The 23,311-nt window shown below is 51.0% G+C and overlaps 2 protein-coding genes across 4 annotated transcripts in view; one reads left to right on the top strand and one right to left on the bottom strand.

The window, feature by feature from the left end:
- The window catches only part of TBCD (tubulin folding cofactor D), a 160,819-nt gene that overhangs the window by 98,687 nt on the left and 38,821 nt on the right, over positions 1 to 23,311 (bottom strand). For all 3 annotated transcript variants that reach the window (XM_045490002.1, XM_045490003.1, XM_045490001.1), the window contains 2 exons: positions 22,546 to 22,620; positions 17,792 to 17,886 (listed from right to left, as the gene is read on the bottom strand). In XM_045490002.1, coding sequence (XP_045345958.1) covers positions 17,792 to 17,886; positions 22,546 to 22,620 — 170 coding nt within the window. The remainder of the gene's footprint in view (positions 1 to 17,791; positions 17,887 to 22,545; positions 22,621 to 23,311) is intronic.
- ZNF750 (zinc finger protein 750) lies at positions 1,802 to 9,922 on the top strand. The gene is made up of 3 exons (XM_045490005.1): positions 1,802 to 1,976; positions 7,363 to 8,982; positions 9,126 to 9,922. The coding sequence occupies exons 2-3, from the start codon at positions 7,544 to 7,546 to the stop codon at positions 9,832 to 9,834; spliced, it is 2,148 nt and encodes a 715-aa protein (XP_045345961.1). The 5' UTR covers positions 1,802 to 1,976; positions 7,363 to 7,543; the 3' UTR covers positions 9,835 to 9,922.

Here is a 23,311-nt window from a genome sequence, read left to right as displayed (position 1 = left end):
CCTTTCTAACCCAGGGGTGAACGTCTCTGGCCCGGGGTTCTATCCCCAGCCAGACTATCAACCATGAAGAATAAAGACACTATCAACCATTCAAGGTCTCCACAAGCCCACCTCTCCTGCACTCTTTCTCAGGAGCCTACAGACAGGATGTGCTTCCTATCAACACAAAGGATCAACCCAAGAGAGAAGACACAGGATCCAGGAAGCAGGCTTTCGATACAGGAGAGAGGGAAAGGCGACCTCGGGATGACGGGGAGGCAAGCATGGGGGCAGAGCAGACAGCAAAACTCTCACTTTCCACAAAGGAAAGTCAGCAGACAACACCCAAAACTGGGAGTAAGACGTAGGTGGAGGGAACACAAGTAGCAACAGAGTAATGTTATTTGGGATCAAGGAGGTAAACACCAAAATACTCAGCTAAGAAAAGGTCCCAGTGCTGCTCCTGGACAGAGATGGGAGGGACAGCCATCTGACAGTGTCCCACTGAGACATGGGCTTGTTGCCCTCCCCTCAAGTCTGGACAGGTGAAGCAGGACATGGGAGGTGCCTCACCAAACACCCTCCTGGGGAGGCCTCCGAAGTGAGACACACGGAGAAGACAGCTCGGCCGTGCCCTTGGGGACATGAGGTGGACCCTCCAGTCCAGCTCAATACCACCAGGGCCCCACCAGTGGGGCCTGCCATACCCTCGGAGGCAGGCCCGCACTTCTGACCCACCATCATGAGAGGTAATAAAATGGCGGTTCTTTATGCCTCCAAGTTTTGGGGTGCCTCGCCACCCAGCCATAGGTAAGAGGAACAGCAATGAACTACTGTTTCATGATGACATCTACAGAACTATTTTTTATAGAACTTTAAGTTTTATGGATGTCTAATTTGGACAAAAATAACTAAAAACTTTTTTTTTTTTTTTTTTTTTAAAAGAACCCAATACAAAGGTAAAGCCAAGTAAAATCTTAAGCCTTAAGTTAAAATTAAAACAAAAAACCGCAGCATCAGGCCTGGCAAGCCCGACCCCAACCATGGTGCCAGACGTGCCATGCGTGACCCCAGCTGGCACCACCTCCCTTTTCTGTCCCCAAACCAACACCTCGTTCCCGCCTCACTAACAGCCACTGACTGAGCAGCAAGCAACCTAAGCAGGGAGGGAGACACAGACTCTGCGTTAGTTATCAGAACGGGGGCAGCGAGAGGAGCAGAGCCACGTCCCAGCAGCAGCCCTGCAGCGAGCCCGGAGCCCGGTGCCCGTCCCGGCAGCAGCCCTGCAGCGAGCCCGGAGCCTGGTGCCCGTCCCGGGCATGCGGCGACAGGCCCTGTGGCGAGGCGGCTGAGGTCCCCCCGGCCCCCCGCCCCCCGCCCAACGGGGAGGGCAGCAGGCTGACTCCCAGGCACAAGGGAGAGAGAACGGCAACAGGAGAAAAAGCTCCCTCAGACCTTTGGGGGCAAGGATCCCGCGAGCATGGCCTCCTCGGGGAGATGTACTTATGACTAACTCTCGGGGTCTGCCTGCTACTACTACATACGCCCGGGCACAGAAGAAGGTCCCCCACACGGTGTCTTTGTTACACCATCACACACTGGTCAGAGCCCCACCGACACGCCACCAGTGTCTATCCTGACTGCGAACACATAGAACCCTGCAGCCCAGGAGCGTCCGGGCAGCACAAAAAGGGCACTCTCAAGACCGAAGCAGGGAGCTTCCAAGAGGCTCAGAAGTGGCGCTCAGAGTGCCAGCCCATTGGTGACGCTGCTCCTAAGCAGCTAGGTGGGTGCAAACACATGAATCGTAGCTGCGGGCGGGAGGAATATCAGGTGCATCTCTACGCCCCGAGGGCTCGACTCCTACACTTAAACCCCTCCCACTGGGACAGCCGGCTCCAGTTTCAGCCGGCGAGCGAGCGTGAGAACAGGTCCTGCTCTCGGGCACCGTCAGCCACGGCTCCTGACCCGACCGCTCCCAGCACTGCCTGGCTCCGGTAAGTACCCATTTCTTCTCAAATTCAACTTTCCTTTCAAAACTACTCTCAGAACGTATCTTGAACTAACCCTCTGGCTCAGGGAACCACCTGCCCGGTGCCGGCTCTGCCTTGCTCTATTCTCTGCGGATTACTCAGGACCCAGCAGGTGCATCGCTGGAAAGGAGACCATAATTACAAAACTTTTAATAACGCTTACGCTTTATTCTAAGAATACAAACAAGTTTATTTAGAAATTAAGACCTCATTTCTACATAAAATTTAAACTAAAACTCAAATGTATGTAGTAAGTGCTTCTTTGTTCCTCACCTTAAAAATAAACTACGATAAATTTCAACATTAAAACATCATATATATACAAATGTAAACATACACATACACATGTTTAGAAAACTGCTAAATTTACAGTTTAACTTCAAGACCTTTTCAAGTTTAAAATAAGTACTGTTTTGACATATGCTTACCAAAGCTGAAAGAACAAAAGTTAACCAAAAAGGATCCCTAAATATACAAAAAGGAGTTTTTTCCCCCTTATAAAGTTTCTCATAAACCAGCTATGAGAACAATTACTGACCAAATGGCCAGGTCTGACCAAAGTCAGACTTCACGTAAGCAAAGTCTGTCTGCATTTATGATCTTTATTTTGCATTAACAAACTCCTTCCAAAGCTTTAACCTGGTATTTTTAAGGATAAAGAAGGCGGGCACGTTGAGGGGACCGGCTCTGGTGACAGGCTGTCCAGCGTTAAAGCTGTGTACATTACTGGTAAGGGCAGACGTCTGTGAAGTCGGGATCTCTGGCTGAAACTTCAAAGAGCCCTGGTTGGTTTTCCAGATGATTCTTCCTGACTACATTCTAGAAAACTGTCTCTCTCCCAGGTCATGGTTAACCTGAAGTTTATCCTTCATTTTAAAGAACCAAGAGACTGGGAGGGAGTGGCGGTTAATCACTGGAAAAGCTCAATTGGAGTAAAACTCACAAATCTCGTTCTTGCGACACCCCAGTGGGTAGGCGACAATGGCGTGTCCTTGGGTTATGCAATAACGCCACATCACAATATTATAATTATAGCATGCCCTTCAAAACGCTCTACCTAACGAGGCTCCCTGCCAGACAGCCGGACAGCACCCAAGGGACCATTACAGCATTATTTCAGTTCATAGGTTAACATGCGCGACAAGCATAGTTACCCAGCCCATCACAGCAATGTCCTATAAAGCTGAGCTATAATTACCTCTCTTGTGTCCTATCAAAGTTCAAAAAAAAATCTTTTTCTCTTGTCTCTTTTTTGGATTTCTAACTCCTTAGAAACTTTTCAAACATGCCAGCCACTCACCATCATCCTAACAACTGGCAAGGACATTAACTGTCCACACTTAGGAACCTATGGAGAGACGGGGCACTGGCAATTTAGTACTTCAAAAACAAGCAAACAAAACCCTGTGGCCAACCGAAACCACAGGCTGCTCAAAGTGCTGTGTGGGCAGCTCGGCCCAGACGCCCAGCGGGCCTGCGAGCAGGGGCCCTGCGGGAGGAGAGATGCGGAGGCCAGAGCCAGCTTGCGGCACCTTCCAGGCTAAGAAGTGCATCAGCTAGACACAAGCAGATGTTTAAAATACTTGAGGTTACAAAAGGGACATTTTTAAATGGGAAAACCTCTCAATGTTCACGCCGGGCCCCTTGTGTGGCTTTATGTCACCACCCCATGGTCTCTCCCCCTCAGTGTGGACACTGTGTGCAGGGGCCGCATGGTCAAGAGGATTCGGAGAGGGAGGTGGCAGAGGACAGACGACATCTAAGTGACAGCCACTCTGACCCTGACCGGAGGCAAGGTGCGTGAGGAGGCAGCTCCCGGCACTTCCTGCTGGTCGAGAGTAAACAGCATTGTGACACATAGACCTCTCAGGACCAGGCTAACATCTGGGCTTCCAAAGGTGCTAACACTGCAGCTAAGGAAAATCAAATTCAAGGGGTCTTGCATTATGAGCAGCTCCCCAGCTATGAATTAACTGAGAAAGGCACAAGCCATCCCCAGGAAAAGCCTATGGGAAACACCCCTCAGCACATTCAGAAAAACCTCACTTCCCAATGCAAATCCAAACTTACTACTAACAGTTAAAGTTCTGGATTGTGTTGTTTTGGCAACAATACCCTTTTTCGGAATATTTAACACCAGCAGCTGCCGGCAGCACCAAGCCCAGAGGATAGAAACTGGCCTGGCAGAGACGGTCACAAACGGTGTCCCTACGGAGGGCAAGACCAATGAGGTCCCGGGCAGTCAGGTGGAGTCGCTGCACCTTGGTGCACCTCACGGGGCCAGAACTCTCAGACTGACCTCATTCTACAGGCTGTCCCCTTCGAAAGCTTTCAATAGCCTCAGTTTTAACCCACTTATTTCTCTGACGTTACCGCGTTTTTATGGCCAAGTGAATACGCCCGTCTCCGTCAGCCTAGGAGGCAGCTGTGTGCCCTTGTTTTAATTAGCTAATTGTGCAACCCTGAGAGGTCAGTTTACCCAAAGTTAGGGACACAACTGCACCTGTGACTCCATCCCAGGTTTCCGTTCCCACAGGTCAGCCCCGGAATACCCTCACTTCCCGGGGCACCAGCATGATCCCCAGAGAACCTGGTTATTGTCCTTGTATGCTAACTGAACAAAGAACAAAAATTCAGACCAGAACTTTAGACATGACATCACTTGACGGAAAAAAGTACATATTAATTAATATTAACATAAAAGGAATTATTACCTAAATTATTCTTCTGGGTAACACTAGGATAACTTAAATATAACTTGCCTCTTACAAACGTTTGATAACCTTTAACACAGATTTATCTATAGGTTTGCCTGAAAGTATGAGCAGCGTTAAATAACACTGCTTCTGAAACTAACACATCGTTATATAGTGCATCTGAATCATTCTCTTAAATCCTGAGGGAATTTTTCCTTCATATGAGCTCCCGGGTTCTGGATGCCAGGGGGCTATATGTGTGTCCACTCTGGGCATCACTAGACTCTGGGCTCACACTTGATAAAGTTTTGCAACTGTCATCATTTTGATCATGATGCTTCCAGCTAGTGATGAAATCACTTTTCGGATCTTTGCCATAACACATCCTATACAATCATGGGAACCTGACTTGCAGAGGTTCTCACGCCTTCAGAACCAGGGAGCACGGGGAGACGTGCCGGCACATGCCCGGTGACTTATCTAGCTGGCCCAGGTTGGCTGGAATCGCTTCCTGACGGGCGGCAAGGAAATTGTGCTTTTATAGCCCAGAGCGTACCTTCCCCCCAAGGTATGGACTGAACTCATAAAGAGTTACTTCACGTTTTTCCCTTTAATAAGAGGGAAAGTTAGAAAGACATAAAGTTATGCTTACATGTTTAACAGGCTCGGCTCCTGCAGCCGCACCGTGGAAGGGGAGGTCGGGGGCAGAGTGAGCCAGTGAATGCCCTGGAGGGCCCTGGGACCTCCCTCTCCCCGGTCATGGTCATGGGGCAGCCAAAAATCTCGTTTCTCACCCAAAATACGTGCCTCGCCACTCTTGCTCTCCAGAAACTCCTCACAAGAGAAGGGCCACAGGCATCGGCAGAAACCACTTCTTAGTAAATACACAGCTTTGAAAGCACTGAATGATGACAAAGCAGGTTAACAGAGGCAGTTTCCCGGGGGGGGGGGGGGGTGCTTCTTTGTGTTTTTAAGGAATAGGAATAAATGAGTAGCGAAACCAGTTTGCGGAGAATAAAATCAGAGCGAGCTTTCTCAGAAATGTACAGTATCCAAGTGAAAACCCAACTACACCTGCCTCCGCGATCCTGACACTGCCGATTACCTCATCACAGTGTGTGGGACGGCAAGGAAAGGCATTGCAGAGAAACTACATTTTATTTTGTGAAAACAAGTCTCTTCAATTTCCCATATGTATTTCTCTACTTTTAAAAGGCTGCTTTCCAGCTGAATGTTCTCGCCACCCCAATGTCTAGAAAGGGATGCTTTATCCACGAAATCTCACAAGGCTTAGGACCGACCTTAGCTGCTCATTAGCAAAACTGCCCCTGAAAACAGTTTTCTCAAATCATTTCCTTCCTTTTTAACTTTATTTTGAAGCTGTCTGAAAACATTTAGAAGCTGCAGGTCTTATGTGAAACAGCGGGCCCTGACCCCTCCCGCTGCCCTCCAGCCTCCCCACCCACACGCTTGCTCCTAGACACAGTCACACCATGGGCTGGTCTGGGGCACCTTGCTGCACCACTGGGGCCATGCAAGATCCCGCCAGACCTCGTGTCTTTGTCCTCAGTTTCGGGTTCTGAGGCCGAGAGGGCCCCAGGGGTGTGGGGAGCAGCCTGTGAAGGAAGGCGGGCTGAGGCCTCTAGGTAAGCCTGGGAGAGCAAGGGTCAGGGAGAGGAGGGCACTCAGGGAAGGTACAGAAGGCCAGGGACACCTGCAGCCCCCGCCAGGGCCTAGGGCAGGTTACGGCCCCCACTGGCCACCGTATCCATGCCCATCACATGCCAAAGACTTTGCCTAGAATGGGCCAAGGCCCACTTCCTAAAGGGTAAAGGCTGGGATGGTGTGCTACCACAATCCTCTCACATAGGCACCGCCATTTGGAGGTAAGGCCAGGAAAGGCAGGCAAGCGCCCTGGGCTGGAAGTGTTCTCAGCTGTCCACACGGCAGGCAGGGACGGGGCAAGAACTTACTCCACGCTGCTCACGAGGTGGGTGGTGATAACAGGGCAGTGAAGGAGAACATTCGGTCACGCACACAGCTCAGAAACTCACCTTGATGGCATCTTAGAACCATCTGAGTCAGCATAAAGACAGCATTTACATTTGTATGTGAGACAGCATAAATGCTACTCACCAATAAAGCGGACTGTTCATTTGATTTTGGAAGCAGTAGAGTGGGACTACATATTTAAATATTCTTCTTTCCTTCCTTCCTAAGTTCCACACATAGAACACTACATGATTAAACAGGACAGAACGGCCAAGGAGCCACACACAGGCCAGGCCCCTGTGGTCTCGGTCAGCGCACCACAGATGCCACGAACGTGGATGGGGGAGGGGGTCCCAACGGTCACTTGGCCTCGGTCTACAACCTCCTTGGCATCCAAGGCCTCAGGTCACAGGACAAAGATTCCCAAAACTCACAGAATTACAGGTGTTCTCAGAGCCGACACTAACACACCGCACTCTTGGCCCCAGGCCAGCTCTTTCAGGTTAGACTTGAGCAAACAGGAACAGAGTGGGGGGCTGGTGGCCAGGTTACAAGTAGCGGGCAGCTGGTGCTCATCTCGTCCTCACACTGACGAGGGTGGTGACCCCTCCATACCTTCAGGTGACCTACTGTGAGGCTAAGGCTCTGCTCCTCCGTTGCAGCCCCCACCCCAATGAGCGAGACCTCCCCCGTCAGACCCACAGCACATGGAGGAGGCTGCAAATAGAAGCACCTGGAAAGAAAGCCAAGGAGAAGCAGCAGCAGCCGCCAGATCATAATCGCACAGGAGCCGGCAGCGACCGGACCAGCGAGGGGACCAGCACCCACACCACAAGAAGGAACATGAGTCTTCTCAAAGAGCGAAAACCAAAAAAGCCGCATTACATCCCGAGACCTCCAGGAAAACCCTTCAAGTATAAGTGTTTCCAGTGCCCTTTCACTTGTAATGAAAAGTCACACCTTTTCAACCACATGAAGTATGGTCTCTGCAAAAACTCCATCACTTTAGTGTCAGAGCAGGACCGCGTCCCCAAGTGCCCCAAATCCAACTCTCTGGACCCCAAGCAGACAAATCAGCCAGACACGGCAGCAAAACCCACCTCTGCCAAGCCTGTTGCCAATGGGCTCCCACACTTTGACACCAAGCTTCAGCAAAGCCTTGCCAAGGACGATGCCAAGGAAAACGTGGAACTGCACACACGTGGGCCCCACAGGTGCCCAGGACAGAAGTCTGCTCTCCACGAGGAAGCAGCACCCCTGAGTCCAGCTCCGGAAGCCACCAGGGGCACCCAGCCCATTCTGGAAGGCATTGTGCGGCCTTCAGCCTTTGTCCCAGTGGGAGAGCACAGACTCAAAGGGCCAGAGCACGCTGAGGCTCCTGAACTGCTGGCCCTGCCTGGCCCCACGGCCAAAGCCACTTCCTTCCACACCAAGTCTGCGTTCCATGCTCCTGGTTATCCGTGGAAAGCTGGCGCGCCTTTCCTCCCGCCAGAGTTCCCACACAAAATCCCGTCTACAAAGGGGTTTAGTGCCATTTCCCCTTACGTGCACCCCGCAATCCCAGAGTACCAGCCACACTTTTACACAGAGCATGGACTGGCCACCATCTACTCACCCTACCTACTTGCTGGGAACTCACCTGAGTGTGATGCCCCCCTGCTGTCCGTCTACGGGGCCCAAGACCAGAGGCACTTGCTGCCTCCCCCGGGGCCAGTCCCCAAGCACTTGAACCCCCCCTCGGCATATGACCATTACAGGTTCTTCCAGCAGTATCACTCCAACCTGCCAATTCCTTATGGATTTTACAGACCAGAGTCTGCATTCTCCTCCTACGGGCTCAGACTCCCACCTGTCACGGGCATTTCCAGAGATCACAGCTCTCACCTACTGGAAGAAACCGCCCTGCTCTACCCGGCCCTGAGTCCGTCCAAGTCAAGTCCTTCCAACACCCACAAAAAAAACACAGAGTTTGAGAAGGGGAGCCCAACTCCCGAGGCTAAAGACCCCTCCCCAGATGGGCAGAGGGACACAGAGGGAACCAAAATGAGCCCTCGCGCGGGCAGCGCAGCCACAGGCTCCCCGGGAAGGCCAAGTCCCACCAACTTCACGCAGACAAGTCAGCCGTGTGCCGGGCTGTGCGGCCTCTCGGACAAGCCAGCTGCCAGCACCCTGGGAAGGCTCCATCAGCCTGAACACAGCCTCACAGCCTTCAAGCCTGTCAAGAAAAGCACAGAGCACCCAAATTCCCAGGCTCTGGAAAACAGAGAAGAGTCCCCAAAAAGGTAAGAAAATTTCATTTCGAGATTTCCAAAACATATCTCTGATTGTGCTCCATTAGCCAAGCTCATGCTTGCTCAAAATGCTTTTTAGACAGTAGCTTTTTTTAAGCAAGGGTCCCATTAAGGCCTCTCTTTACCTCTTTCAGCCTTGGTGCCATGAACGGCGATGCTCCAGGCGAGACCAGAAGCGCATCTCACGACCCAGAGGCCACACCTTCCAGCCCAGAAGATGGCTCCAGGACAGCCCCGCTGAACCTCTCCAAGAAACCAGAGGCCAGACCAGCCACTCACAGCCCCGTGTACAAGGACTTTGCAGAGGTGCAGGACATGCCTCTCAACCTCTCGGTGAAGGACCCCTGTAACGCCCTGACTCCGAGACCTCCCTTCCACAGCCCACCGCAAGAGGCAGAACCTGCCCGCACCGCTGCTCAAAACACTGACACAGAAACTTCCAAAGATGGGCCAGAACACACCCAGACGAACCAAAGCAGCCCTGATGCCATGGAGGCGCCACCAACAACGCCCGCTGTGAAGGCCCAGGACGCAAGAGCGCTGGACAGCAGTGATGAGCAGAAGCAGACAGCGGCCGTGGCCCTCTGCCAGCTGGCGGCCTACAGCCCAGGGAACGTCCGGATGGGCGATGGGGAGCCCACGGCCCCGGAGTCCGCCTGCCCACAAGACGCACCCACCCTCAGCGCCACGGAAAACCCGGAGGCTCAGTGTGACCTCAGACCCAGAGGGCAAAAGAGGACAAGCCCCAGGGATGCAGGGAAGTCCCAGCAAGGAACAAAGAAGACGAAGCCGAGTGACACAGCCAGAGTGTTCACCCTTCGTAAGAGAACACGGGTGTCTTAGTGCCGCTCTCGCCGGATGCAGACACACCTTCCAAAGTAGGTTACGACAGCAGCAACTCTTGACTGGCACCGCAGCTTTCCCTGGTCAGTTTTTACAATGCAGCTTCCTGCTTCTCAGGAAGGAAGGGGGAGTGGGGAGGGGGAGACAGAGAGGAAGGAAGGAAGGAAGGAAGGAAGGAAGGAAGGAAGGAAGGAAGGAAGGGAGGGAGGGAGGGAGGGGAGGGGAGGGGAGAGGGGTAGAGAGAAAGGAAGGAAGGGAGGGAGGGAGAGGGAGAGAGAGGGAGAGAGAGAGAAGGAAGGAAGAAAGGAGGAGAAAAGAAAGAAGCTGCAATTCAGGTTTTGAAAATATCAAGCAAGAATATTCAAAGGTGCTTCTACTTTTGGTTGTAAAAATATTTAAATGACTCATACTCAAGACTGATGAGTTCAACATTGACTTTCATTTTTGTAAAATGTCAAATGGAATGCACAAATTAAAAGACAGCTTTTAAGTGTAATCCATCTTAGAGGAAAGCTATTAAAAATGCTCTTCTTATAAATATCTTAGCACTAGAATAAACTGCTTTTAACTGTTTTGCTATCAAATCTGTGTGTTTTGAAGTAAATACCAATTACTGGGAAAAAATGCCATGAAAAAAACATTTCCAGTTCTGTCATTAAAGTGCTGTATGTAAAAATTATGTGATTTGTTATGAGTGAAGATACACAAACATCAAGACGCTATTTATACAAATAATTTATTTCCAGTAGGAAAACGTATTGCTGGTGAAGCTATTGCTAACGTACTCTACTTCTGTATGATGTTACAGTGAACTTCCTGACTTGTTCAGCCTCCTTTTCCATTTTCCAAAATGATGTACATATTGCTAATTTTCCAATAAACTCATAGGTGACTTTAAGAATACATACTCTGTGTTATGCTTCAATCTGCCATAATAAACTCAATGAAAAAGGGAATAAGCTGAGGCGGCTGTTAAACGGAAAAAAAGAGCGCCTGCCTGCGCGAGCGTGTGAGCGCACCTGTGCGTGCTGTGAGACTGGTGGCCACCGAGTCCGGGCACGCACACCCCCCGGGCTCCCCAGACCTCGGCTCCTCTGACTGCCGCCTGAGGAAAGGCCGTCTGCCCCCGCGGGCCCCACCCCACGGGCCTTCACAGGACCCCCTCCTCCCGCTTTTCAAGAGGGCCCTGTCCTCCGACACACCGCCTGGGGTATCAACAAAGGGCCACCGCACACGGCAGTGCGGTGCTGACGTGTGCCCTCAGACGACCACATGCCGTGAACCCAAAACGCACACTGTTGGGACTCGAGGCCGAGCACACATGCACTCCGCTCACCAGCGCGCCAGGGCTCTCTCACCTCCAGATACCAGAACGTTTTGGCAAAGAGCAAAACAGGGTGCCCCTGCTTTCCAGCAAGTCAACAGCCTGCAGGAAGCAAAACCATACGTCAGAAGCTGTGTTCCAGACTCAGGACCCAGAGCCCAGCACCCTACAGACAAGCTCTCGCCTCTTGCTTTACACACAGAACGCAGACTCACATATCAAGGGCCCAAAGATTCTGAGAACACCATGTTTTACAGCTCACCCAAAAGTGTCAGGCTTCACCTTAAGTGATAAGAGGAACCAGGGACAGTTAAGACTGTCCGGTCCTCCGGGGACAGTGCGGGGTGGGCACAGATGCAGGCCTCAGGGCTCTCAGGGAGGGCAGAGGCCCTCACCACCTGCAGATTTCGCCGTGGAACTGCATGCATCTGCAGCATGACGACTGACCCCTCCTACTGCAATCCCCCCCTAAGGTCACATGCGACAGACACGGCGACCCCAGGAGGCCCTTCGTATCTGTCTCTAAAAGCACAATGCGGTCCTAGATCTTTGTGACAAGAAAATGGTCTTCCTGATGTTTTAACTATGCCACCTGTGACCCAGCCTCAGAGCTGTAAGGGTTTAACCTTTATACATAAAAAGTAATAAACCCCGAAAAAGTTAAATATACAATTATTTCCCTGTGGCCCATCAATTTTACTCCTAGGTATACACCTAAAAGAAGTAAAAACAAGGACTCAAACAGGTTAAGTGTGCACCAATGCTCATAGAAACTTTGTTCACAACACTCAAAAAATGAAAGCAAGGGGCGCCCGAGTGGCTCGTGGGTTAAGTGTGTGACTCTTGATTTCAGCTCAGGTCATCATACCACAATCCGCGACACCAAGGCGGGCTCTGCGTTGACAGCACAGAGCCTGCTTGGGACTCTCTCTCCCGCTCTCTCTCTGCCCACCACCCGCCCGTCCCCCCCCCCCCCCCCCGCATCCACTCTATCTCAAAACACAAAAACATTTTTTAAAAAAAGTTGAAAGGACACAAGCCTGCACTGACAGGGGAGCCGGTAAATAAGATGTGGAAAACCACACAGCAGAGTGTCATTCAGCCATAAAAAGGGATGAAACTCTGCCACCTGCTACCACAGGGACTAACCTTGAAGACATTATGCTCAGTGAAATGAGCCTGACAGAAAAGCACAAATCTTCCACAAGGGCACATAGGTGAAACACCGACAGCAGGCAGGTTCGCAGAGGCAGACAGAGGAGGGCTTACCAGGGGCTGCAGGGGACAGGAGAGGGGAGGCTAGCGGAGACACAGTCTCAGTTCAGGCTGGTGAAAAGTTTTCAGCAATAGTGACAATGGTTGTACGAACTGTAAATACCACCAAATGACACACTTAAAAACAGCATGGCAAATGTTTATATTACGCATATTCTATAATGTTTTTTAAAAATAATATACCAAAACCATTGAATCAGGTATTTGAATGGGAAAACTGTAGGGTTAGGTGAACTATATCTCCACAAAGCTGAAAAAAGATTCTAAAGGGGTCCCTGAACTCACAGCAAAGAGGGAACAAGATGCTGACCACAACCTTCCTGAAGTCTTATCGGGGGCCCATGCAGTCTGCCCCCATCACCAGCTCTAGTCTTCAGCACGACACAACACTCCAAGGGGCAGGAAGACACGGTGGGCGTGAAATGAAGCACACACACACTCATCAATGAGAAAAGCGTTTTAATTCAGTAGCACAGAACAATTACTTCACATGCGAAGTCAAAGATATCTCGTCACGGTATTCACTTTTCTCACAAAACTGGAACATCCAACAGTTCAAAATGTACAAAAGGTTAAAAATCAGTAAGGACTTGGGGCACCTGGGCGACTCAGGTGAGTGTCGACTTTGGCTCAGGTCCTGATCTCCCTGTTTGTGGGTTCAAGCCCCACATCAGACTTGCTGCTGTCAGCACAGAGCTTGGAGCCTGCTTCAGACCTTCTGTCCCCGTCTCTCCTTGTCCCTCCCCTACTCCTGCTCGTGCGCTCTCTCTCTCTCTCTCTCTCTCTTTCTCTCAAAAATAAATAAAACTTAAAAAAAAAAAAAAAATCAGTAAGGACTTGGTCCTCCAAACAGGAAGGTGCCAGGACTGTGTCAGGAGCACCAGAGAGTGTAACTCCACCCAGGGCCCAGCCGCTCCCTTGGGAACTGAGGTACACACCACAGGCCTGTGGGGAGCAGGACTTTAGGAGAGGTCAGCACTCTGCAACGGAAGAGCTGCAGTAATAGCCAGGCCCCATCCGCCACAGGCTGCACCCCAGGCCCCAAGGTGCCTCTGCCAGGGAGAGAGTGTGGCAGCGATACCAGCATGGCCCCTTCTGGGGACACGGGACCGCCTGCCTCTATGGCTGACTTTGGCTCGAGGACCCCAGCCACACCCCACCCCCACAGCCCTCAGGGTCAGACAGGAGTTCCGCCAGCCTTCTTGCTTTCTTTCATGGGCATCTCCCCAATAGAATGTCTACACGTTTCATACTGTCTCGACATCTGTTTCCACTCAGAAGACCCAGTCAAATGCTAGTTTTCGGATGACATCACAAATCAGTCCCTCTGCCACAACAACAACCATTAAGCCAGCAAAAACGGACAGACTCAACTTGTTCAGAACTCAAACATCTCATCAGAAATTTGCAGAAATCAGGAGGGTATGTTGTGAAGAAAGAGTCTACACAATTTCAGCATTTAAGGAAATCTGTTAGGTCACTGGCTATCTGCAGACATTACAGAACCAAGACTTCAGTGACCAGACACAACAAGGAACACAGTTGTTGCAAACAGACGGGGGGCGGGGGGCGGCGAAAAAGTCAACAAATGGACAACAATCACCTTCAACAAGCAACAGCTGCAAACCCCTGGGAATGGGGGAGAACCTGATTTCCAGAGTTACCATATTACAGTATTATAGTTTTCAAAATGTCCAGTTTCAAAGAAAAAAAAAAAAAGCACAAAGCATACAAAGAAACAGAAATGAATAGCCTGTTCAAAGGAAAAAAGAAAAGCAGAGAAATCGTCGTCCCTGAGGAAGCCCAGACACTGTACGAAAACCAGACAAAGACGTTAAACAGATTCCTCAGATATGCTCAAAGAGCTAAAGGAAACCAAGAGAACAACATCGAAAAAAATATGGAATGTCAAAAAAGAGATAGAAACTGTAAAAAGAGACCAAATAAAAATTCTGAAACTGAAAAAAACACCATCACTGAAATGAAAACTTCAGTCGAGCTGTACAATAACAGATCTGAACACGTGCAAGCAAGAATCCATGAACTTGAAGACAGGGCAGGCCACTGGCATCATCCAGTCTGAGGAGCAAGAGAAAAAGAAGAAAAATGAACAAGTGCCGGGCCTGGTGCCTGTGGAGCCTATGCCGCGACCAGACCTCTGTCCGCCAGGCCTGGCACCGTCCTTCCCAGGCACGGCAAGGGCCCACGGGAGGGTTCAGCACACGTTGTGGGGGGCCGCCAGGCTAGAGGCGACCGGCCAGTCAAGCAAAGACCACACGGGACATCTTCTCTATTTTAAGCAACAGCGAGACACTCCTCACTCATAACGCCAACGCTCACAGTCTCTCACGCCAGTGGCTGGTGACCAGTGGGCACCGCGACATTGTAAAATACGATGGGCACACACACGCCAGCCACTCTCGGGCACGAAAAGCAGAGAAAAGGCCCTACTGGGGTCGAAGTTACCCGGGGAGGGATTTCACCTCGTCTGTGGCACACTCGCACACAGAAGACTGGTGAGCTGAAACCAACCAAAATGCAGGGCTTTGGCGCAAATGACACCGACCAGAAAGTGAAAACAACCATGGGATGGGGGAAAATACCACAGGTCCTCTATCTGGTGAGAGGCTCCCAGAATACATAAAGAACTCATAGTAACAACAAAAAGCCTGATTTTTCAAATGAGCAAAGGATTTGAACAGACATTTCTCCAACAAAGATATCCACAGTCGGCATTAATTAAGCCGGCTCAGCATCATTAATGAGCCACGGAAACACAAATGTGAGCCACAATGAGATACCACTCCACATCCACTAAGACAAAACCAAGCGGTTGGGAGGGTGTGGAGAAATTGGAACCTTCATGCTGGTGGAAATGTAAAATGATACTACCATTTTAGAAAAAAACTTTTCCTCAAAAAGTTAAAAACGGAGTTACCAGAAGACCCAGCAATCCCACTCCTATATGCATACCCAAGAGAACTAGAATCTTATGTCCACACAAAAACTTGTACACGGGGCGCCTGGGTGCCTCAGTCAGTTAAGCGTCCGACTCTTGATTCCGGCTCAGGTCATGATCTCAGTCATGAGAGGAAGCCCCAGGTCAGGTCCTGCACTGAACATGCAGCCTGCTTGCAATTCTCTCTCTCTACCCCTCTCGCCACCTCATTCGTTCATTCTCTCTCTCTCTCTCTCTCTCAAATAAAATTTAAAAGGGGGCGCCTGGGTGGCTCAGTTGGTTAAATTGGCTCAGGTCATGATCTCCTGGTTCGTGAGTTTGAGCCCCACATGGGGCTCTGTGCTGACAGCTCAGAGCCTGGAGCCTGCTTCAGATTCTGTGTCTCCCTCTCTCTCTGCCCCTCCCCTCCTCACGCTCTATATCTCTCTCTCACAAATAAACATAAAAAAAATTAACTTAAATTAAAAAAAAAAAAACCCGCACACAAATGTTCATAGCAGCATTATTGATACCAGCCAAGAGGTAAAAAATCCAAATGTCCATCAGCTGATGACTGGATAAACAGTGTGGTGTATCCACAATGGAATATTATTCATCCATAAAAAAAGAACAAAGATGGGGCGCCTGGGTGGCTTAGTCGGTTGGGCGTCTGACTCCGGCTCAGGTCATGATCTCTCAGCTCGTGAGTTCGAGCCCTGCATCGGGCTCTGTGCTGACAGCTCAGAGCCTGGAACCTGCTTCGGATTCTGTGTCTCCCTCTCTCTCTGCCCCTAACCCACTCGCGTTCTGTCTCTGTCTCTCTCAAGAGTAAACGTTTAAAAAAAAAAAAAAAAAAAAAGTTTAAAAACAGAAAAAAAAAAGAACAGAGACTACATGCTACACGTAACAACACGGTTGATCTCACAGTCGTGAGAGTGAGCCCCACGTCAGACTATATGCTGAATGTGGGCCTGCTTGGGATTCTCTCTCTCTCTCTCTCTCTCTCTCTCTCTCTCTCTCTCTCTCCCTCTGCCCCTCTCCCCCACTCATGCTCTTGCTCTGTCTCTAAAATAAAATTTAAAAAACGTTTTTGCACACAAATGTTCACAGCAGCATTTTCCGTAATAGCCAAAATGTGACAAATCCAAATGTCCATCAATTGATGAATGTGGTGTATCCACACAACGGAATATTATTCAGCCATAAAAAGGAACAGAGTTACATGCTACAACATGGATGAACCTTGAAAACATCACACTAAGTGAAAGAAGTCAGGCACAAGACCGCGATCATAGGTTCCATTTATGAAAAATGACCAGAAAAGGCAAATTTAAAGAAAGAGAAAGCAGATTACTGGTTGCCTGGGGTGGGTGTGTTGAGGGGAAATGGGGAGTGACTGCCCCTGAGTACAGGGGTTTCCTTTGGGGGCAGCATAAATGTTCTGAAAGTAGATGATGATGACGGTCGCACAGCTCTGTAAAATATACTATAAACCACTGAACTGTACCCTCTATGTGGATGAACTTCACGGTACATAAATTGTATCTCAATAAAGCTCCCAAAAATAAATAGTAAGAGTAAATAGAATTCTGAGGGTCTAAGAGCCCTCCTCCCGCTTCACGATGCCAAATGCAAAGCCATCACTTCTGACATCCCACAGCTCAGGTGCCGCGGAGTAAGATGCAGGGTCCCAGCCATCTGGGCACAGACATCTTTATTCTGGATGGAAGTCAACCCCCCAGTGCACAGAGCACCTATGGTGAACACCCCAGGATGTGACCTTCTCCCTCCTTTGCAGGCATCCTTCCCTTCTGCCCAGAGGCACCACCAGCCACACCCAGAGATGATTTCCACCAACCAGACAGGGCCGCACTTGCACGCGTCCAGACCCGACAGCTGGGACACACTCGCTTAGAGTTCGGCGGTCCTCCCTGCGTCTGCTGCACGGTGCCCCCGTCCCCCTGCATAGGCTCACTGCCAAGTTTCCTCCAGCCCTCCGCCTCCACCCCTTGCTGGTGTGAGCCTGATTCCTAGGGGACCATGATGCACTCCAGGTGATAAACAGAGTCAGTACACAACTTCTCAACAGGCAACAGCACCCCCACAGGGGTGAAAACCAGTTCTGAGGGACAAGAAGATCTCAGACATCACAATGGTTCCTGGCCCTCCAAATCCAGACACACAGTGTATCTGTGGTACCAACATTTTGCAGCAGGGAGAAGGGGAGTCAGAAAATCAGAACGGTCGATACAAGAAGGCAGGCTGAGAGAAACAGGCCTAGTCCGCTCTGTCCTGCAAACAATGTTGTCAGCGAGGGCAGAGGCCCAGTGTGCTCACAGCCAGAGACGCGGAGTGACACGAAGCACCCAATGAGCTACACACAGCACCGAGAGCGCGGAGCAAGCGAGCGCGGAACTCACCGTCTTCCAGCCGTGAAGGGAGCAACAGGCCTCTTCTGCCCAGTTCTGCCAACGCCAGACAGCCACCGTGCCAGGCACCGTCCGTCTCCTGAAAGCTGACACACACACAAGACCTGAGACCGGACTGCCCGTGTCCGCTCACCCCCCGACGTGCACACACTGCAGGTGTCCACGCTGTGCCTGGGAGCCTCGCTCAAACCCACCAGTGAGTTGTGCCTGAGAGCCTCGCTAAGACCCACCAGTGAGTTGTAACTTTTTATTTTTTTAACAGTTACTATTTTTGAGAACAGAGTGCATGCAAGCAGGTAAAAGGCAGAGACAGAGGGGGAGAGGGGGAGGGAGGGAGGGAGGGAGGGAGAGAGAGAGGGAGGGAGGGAGAGGGAGAGAGAGAGAGAGAGAGAGAGAGAGAGAGAGAGAGAACACCCCAAGCAGGCTCCACACCGTCAGCACACAGCCCGACACGCTGCTCAATCCCACAAACCGCGAGATCATGACCTAAGCCAAAGTCAAGAGTGAGACACTTAACCGACTGAGCCACCAGGCGCCCCCCACCCCCCACCCCATTAGTGAGTTTTTAAAGCATATGCTGGCTAAAGAAATAAAATTGTGAAGCACCTGGGTGGTCCAGTTGGTTAAGCATCTGACTTCGGCTCAGGTCACAATTTCAGGGCTCATGAGTTCGAGCCCCGCGTCAGGGTCTCTGCTGTTAACTCAGAACCTGGAACCTGCTTTGGGTTCTGTGTCTCCCTCTCTCTCTGCCCCTTCCCCATTTGTGCTTTATCTCTCTTCCTCCCTCAAAAATAGATAAACATCAAAAATAAAAAAGAAAGAAACTCCTGCAACTTAATGGCAGGTAAGTGCTGTGCTCAGTACTTTTCTTCAGATCTCCCGGTGACAAGGAGAGGTCCTGAGGGCCCCACATGGGACCACAGAGAAAGCAGTCTGCAGATATGTGTCAGCAGGACGCCCAGGCTCTACACACCATTCCTGCCATGGCCACGTGTGCCAGCTGACTACACAGCCAAGGACTCAGCCTGTTCAAGTCACCAAAACCCCGGTGACTTGAGGCGTTCAGAGAAAGGGATGGGGAGATCTCCCTTCCTGGCTCAGAGTAGAGATTAAAAAGTTAGAATGGAAAGTCTTCTAGAGAATTGTTTCACACTATTTGAAACACAGGCTTTTAATACATGATTATGCCAATGAACCAACAGGTAAAATTTTATATCTAATAAAATTGTCCCTGAAGTGGTCTGGAAGCCCTCTTGTTTAAGGTACACCTCTGACATTAGGACCAGTGAGAGGGGTTTCTTAGACTGACAAGGGCTGTCCTGAGAGCTTCTACATTTGGCTGCCAACATAAACAGTGAAATACGCTTCCCCAAAAAGCAAGAGACTTTGCAGGGCTCTTTCCTACCCTAAATCCAACAGTTTGATGTTGGAATGTTCAGGAAAACCAACTAGATCGCATGCCTCACAAGCAACAAGCACAAGAACATTCAGACAGGAGAGAGCGAGTCTCCTGCGTTCACTCAGCAGGTCCCTCCCTCATGTCAGGGCCTGTGGAGGCAGACTCACCAAGTCCCCTTGAACCTCACCATCAACCAGCACCAACTGACAATTCCAATTACAAATTTTTAAGTTCCAAATGTTTTTAAAAATTTCTTTAATGTTTCATTTTATTTTTGAGAGAGACAGAGACAGAGCATGAGTGGAGGAGGGGCAGAAAGAGAGGGAGACCCCGAATCTGAAGCAGGCTCCAGGCTCCGAGCTATCATCACAGAGTCTGACGCAGGGCAGGGCTCGAACTCACCAACTGTGAGATCATGACCTGAGCTGAAGTCAGATGCTCAACCAACTGAGCCACCCAGGCGCCCCAAGTTCCAGATGTTTTATTAAATATCTGTCCCAAAGATTTTATGACCATTTCAAATTTTAATATTGGCACTTTTGTGTACTTCAGAATTTTAACTAGAAAGAGATGCTTTGGGGCAGTGGGTGGCGCCTGTCTGTGGAGTCCTGCCCCGAGGTAATGCCGCCAGGGCCAGGGAGGGGAGGTGCACAGGTACCAAAGGACACCTGCACATCCAGGGGACAAGACACGGAGAAGGGGACGATGGCCATGTTGCTCACACTGGTCCTATGGGGCTCAATGTAAAGCCACCTGGGGACGTGTGTGGCTTCGTGCTACATAACCTGGCCTAGAAACAGCAGGGAGAGGAGAGGCGTATGCTCACAGTTAATGACATTAATGTCCTGTTCTTACCCTTTCAGAAAAAGCTGGCAGCTCACCGTATGTCACTGTATGTCCCACAAAACAAGGGACAAGATCCCAGCTGTGCCAGGTGACCAGCCAGTCCTGTGGCCCCCACCCCACACACATCTTCCACCCAACAAGCTCCTGCCTCTCAGGGTCTTCAAGCATTCTGGGCTGGGGAGGACCCCTCTGTGAGCCAGGCTCTGCAGTCAGGTAATTTCATGCCTCTGCACACAGGCCCTTTCCCTCAACGGCCTGCTTGCGGCTCCAGGCTGCTAGCTCTGGGAATCAAGAGCAGTGAGACAGTTTCCACCCTGCACGACCTCACTACAGAACTCAGAGGAGCTTACTACAATGACAAGACAACGGCAAAGAAGTGTCTGGGGATTAAACCAATGAAGATGACTAAAGGGAGACCACGGGTCCAGGCCAGAAGGCCAGATGTCTGGCCAAGAGGAAATGTGTGCCAGGAGTGTGGTCAAGATGCACTAGGGTGAAGGGCCCCAGGCTTCCAGACAGAGACACAGTGGCCGGAGGAGTGAGGGAGGCTCAGGAACACTGGAGCAGCCACCGCCAGGAAAAGCCAGCACCAGGGACGCCACCGGCAGGGGCAGGAGGGGACAGGTGCGAAGGGAAGGAAGGAGGCTGGGCAAGGAAGAGCCCGAGGGAGGGCTGGGTAAAGAGACAGCATTACCCCCAGAGGGCAGGTGCAGAAATGCGCTAAGAAGGAAATAGAGAAAAAGACTTGAGATAGACCTGCCATGCCCTGGGCAAAGGGGCTAGGGAGGAAAGGCTCCAGAACTCTGGCTCAAAGTGCTGCCCTCTCCAGAGAGCAGGAGGCCCCCTGTGGTCACGCAAGAGCCACCTCTCAGAGCCGCCCTGGACCAGCGACGTCCAGCATCATCAGCATACCCAACACCACACCCCCAGAAAAGAAATCCAAGAGGACACCCTAAAACAAGCCAGCAGAAGGGTACCTGGGTGGCTCAGTCGGTTAAGCGGCCGACTTCAGCTCAGGTCACAATCTCACAGTTGGTGAGTTTGAGCCCCACGTCGGTCCCTGTGCTGACAGCTCGGAGCCTGAAGCCTGCTTTCAGCCTCCCTCTCTCTCTGACCCTCCCCTGATCATGAGCGTGTGCGCTCTCTGTCTCTCAAGAATAAACATTAAAGGGGCGCCTGGGTGGCGCAGTCGGTTAAGCGTCCGACTTCAGCCAGGTCACGATCTTGCGGTCCGTGGGTTCGAGCCCCATGTCGGGCTCTGGGCTGATGGCTCAGAGCCTGGAGCCTGTTTCCGATTCTGTGTCTCCCTCTCTCCCTGCCCCTCCCCCGTTCATACTCTGTCTCTCTCTGTCCCAAAAATAAATAAACGTTGAAAAAAAAAATTAAAAAAAAAAAAAGAATAAACATTAAAATTTTTTTTTAATAAATAAAAAGTAAATAAACAAGCCAGCAGAATCATCACATGGACAAGGAGCACTTTCTTTTCCCTAACTCGGGCGTTTCAGAGTGACAGTAAGGAGTGCACGTTTTCCACTAGGCAGACAACGGTGAAATGTTTCCACTGGAAGACACACTGGCCAGACACACAGCATTGTTCTGCAAAAGGTGACCCACATGTGACATCTTGTTCCCCTGCACTCCTCCAATTGTGGCTGAGCAGGCTCGAGACAAGCTCTAGAAGAAGGCTGCTCTGGGGGGAGGGCACGTCCTGCAGGTGGTCACAGAGCACCCTCGGCAGTTAGTGTGCATAGCTGAGCCCAGGAGGGTAGACAGACCCTCTCCTACACCCACAGCAACAGCCCCAGAAGATCAGCAGCCAGCTAACGAGGGCAGGAGTGAGGCTGGGCCCAACCAACACCCTTCGCAGAAGCACCTGCTTCTGAAACCCCCAGAGAGGTTTCCACGAGCAAAGTTAACAGTCCTCTGGGACTGTGCACCTAACAGTGCACCCTTGGTGCCAGAGTCTCTGCTCTGCCCCCTGGCCTGCAGGCCCCAGGCCCAGACCCCAAGGACCTGCCATTTGTGCACCCCAGCCCACACCTGCACCACGGGCTACCTAGACACAACATGACCATTACCACATGTGGCTATTTAAATTCAAATCCAGTAAAATTAGGGGCGTCTGGGTGGCTCAGTTGGTTGGGTGTCCAATGTCGGCTCAGGTCATGATCTCACAGTTCGTGGGTTCGAGCCCCATTTCGGGCTCTGTGCTGACAGCTCAGAGTCTGGAGCCTGCTTCAGATTCTGTGTCTCCCTCTCTCTCTGCCCTTCCCCTGCTCACACTCTCTCTCTCTCAAAAATAAATAAACGTTAAAAAAAAATTTGTTCTAAAAAGAAAGATAACAGAAATAACTAGAGTTCTCGAATTTAACCTCAAAAAAAAAGAAAAAAGGCTGCGGAAGCTCTGACAAACAGCTCAATTGAAAGAAAATGTAAAAGGATAGAAGAAAAGCCACTGCTTTCAACCAGAAACCCGTCTCCCTTTGATCTTCTCACATACCTGAAACAATCCAACACGGACCCAACCACATCATCCGCCAGCTCTTTGGGGAGCCTCGCAGCCATCCTACCAATTCTGAAAGAGAGAAGCAGCACTCTGTCAGCATCACGGGCCCGTCGTGAGGGGGCCCGAGCCACCAGGACCTGTCCCCGGCAATTTTCCCTCCCTCCAGAGAGCAAGAAAGACAGGTAGACCCAGGGCAAGCCTCACACACACTCTGCTCTACACAAGGCCACCTGCCTGGTAGGGAGCCCCATCCTAGTGACATAAACAGACAGACACAGGCATCTCCTGAGAGAGGGAGACAAAGGGGTGGGTGTGCCCACGGGACGGCCCCATGCTACCGATGGTCAACGGCACCTCTGTCGGCCTGACCCCTCCAGGCCACCTCCCCGCGTGGCAGGCTACCGCACATCCACACCAGACACCCCCTGACATGGATCAGCATCCCTCCGGGCCCACCCCACCCCACCCACACATGACTTGGGGCTCAGAGGCTGCCTGCTGCTGAAGCGAACACCTCCCCCATGAGGGCACCTCTCTGTAGGCCGTTCCTCAGGCAAACAGAGGACCAACACCAGTCTCCCTCTCAGGGGCTCTGGGATTAGATAAGGCCGTGCCGGCCTCCGCTCGCTATACAGTGACCGCGCCTGCCTGTGAAAGGGACAGGTACTGTGCTGCTGAGGACACAGAACTGAAAGAAAAGGAACCTCTGAAAGGCAAGAAAGGCAAGTGGATATGCTCATAACTCCGCCCACTCTAGCCA

Source organism: Leopardus geoffroyi, chromosome E1, assembly GCF_018350155.1.
Source record: "Leopardus geoffroyi isolate Oge1 chromosome E1, O.geoffroyi_Oge1_pat1.0, whole genome shotgun sequence".
Taxonomy (NCBI): domain Eukaryota; kingdom Metazoa; phylum Chordata; class Mammalia; order Carnivora; family Felidae; genus Leopardus; species Leopardus geoffroyi.
The sequence above is the reverse complement of the archived record's forward strand: the minus strand, read 5'-3'. Positions and strand labels throughout refer to the sequence as shown.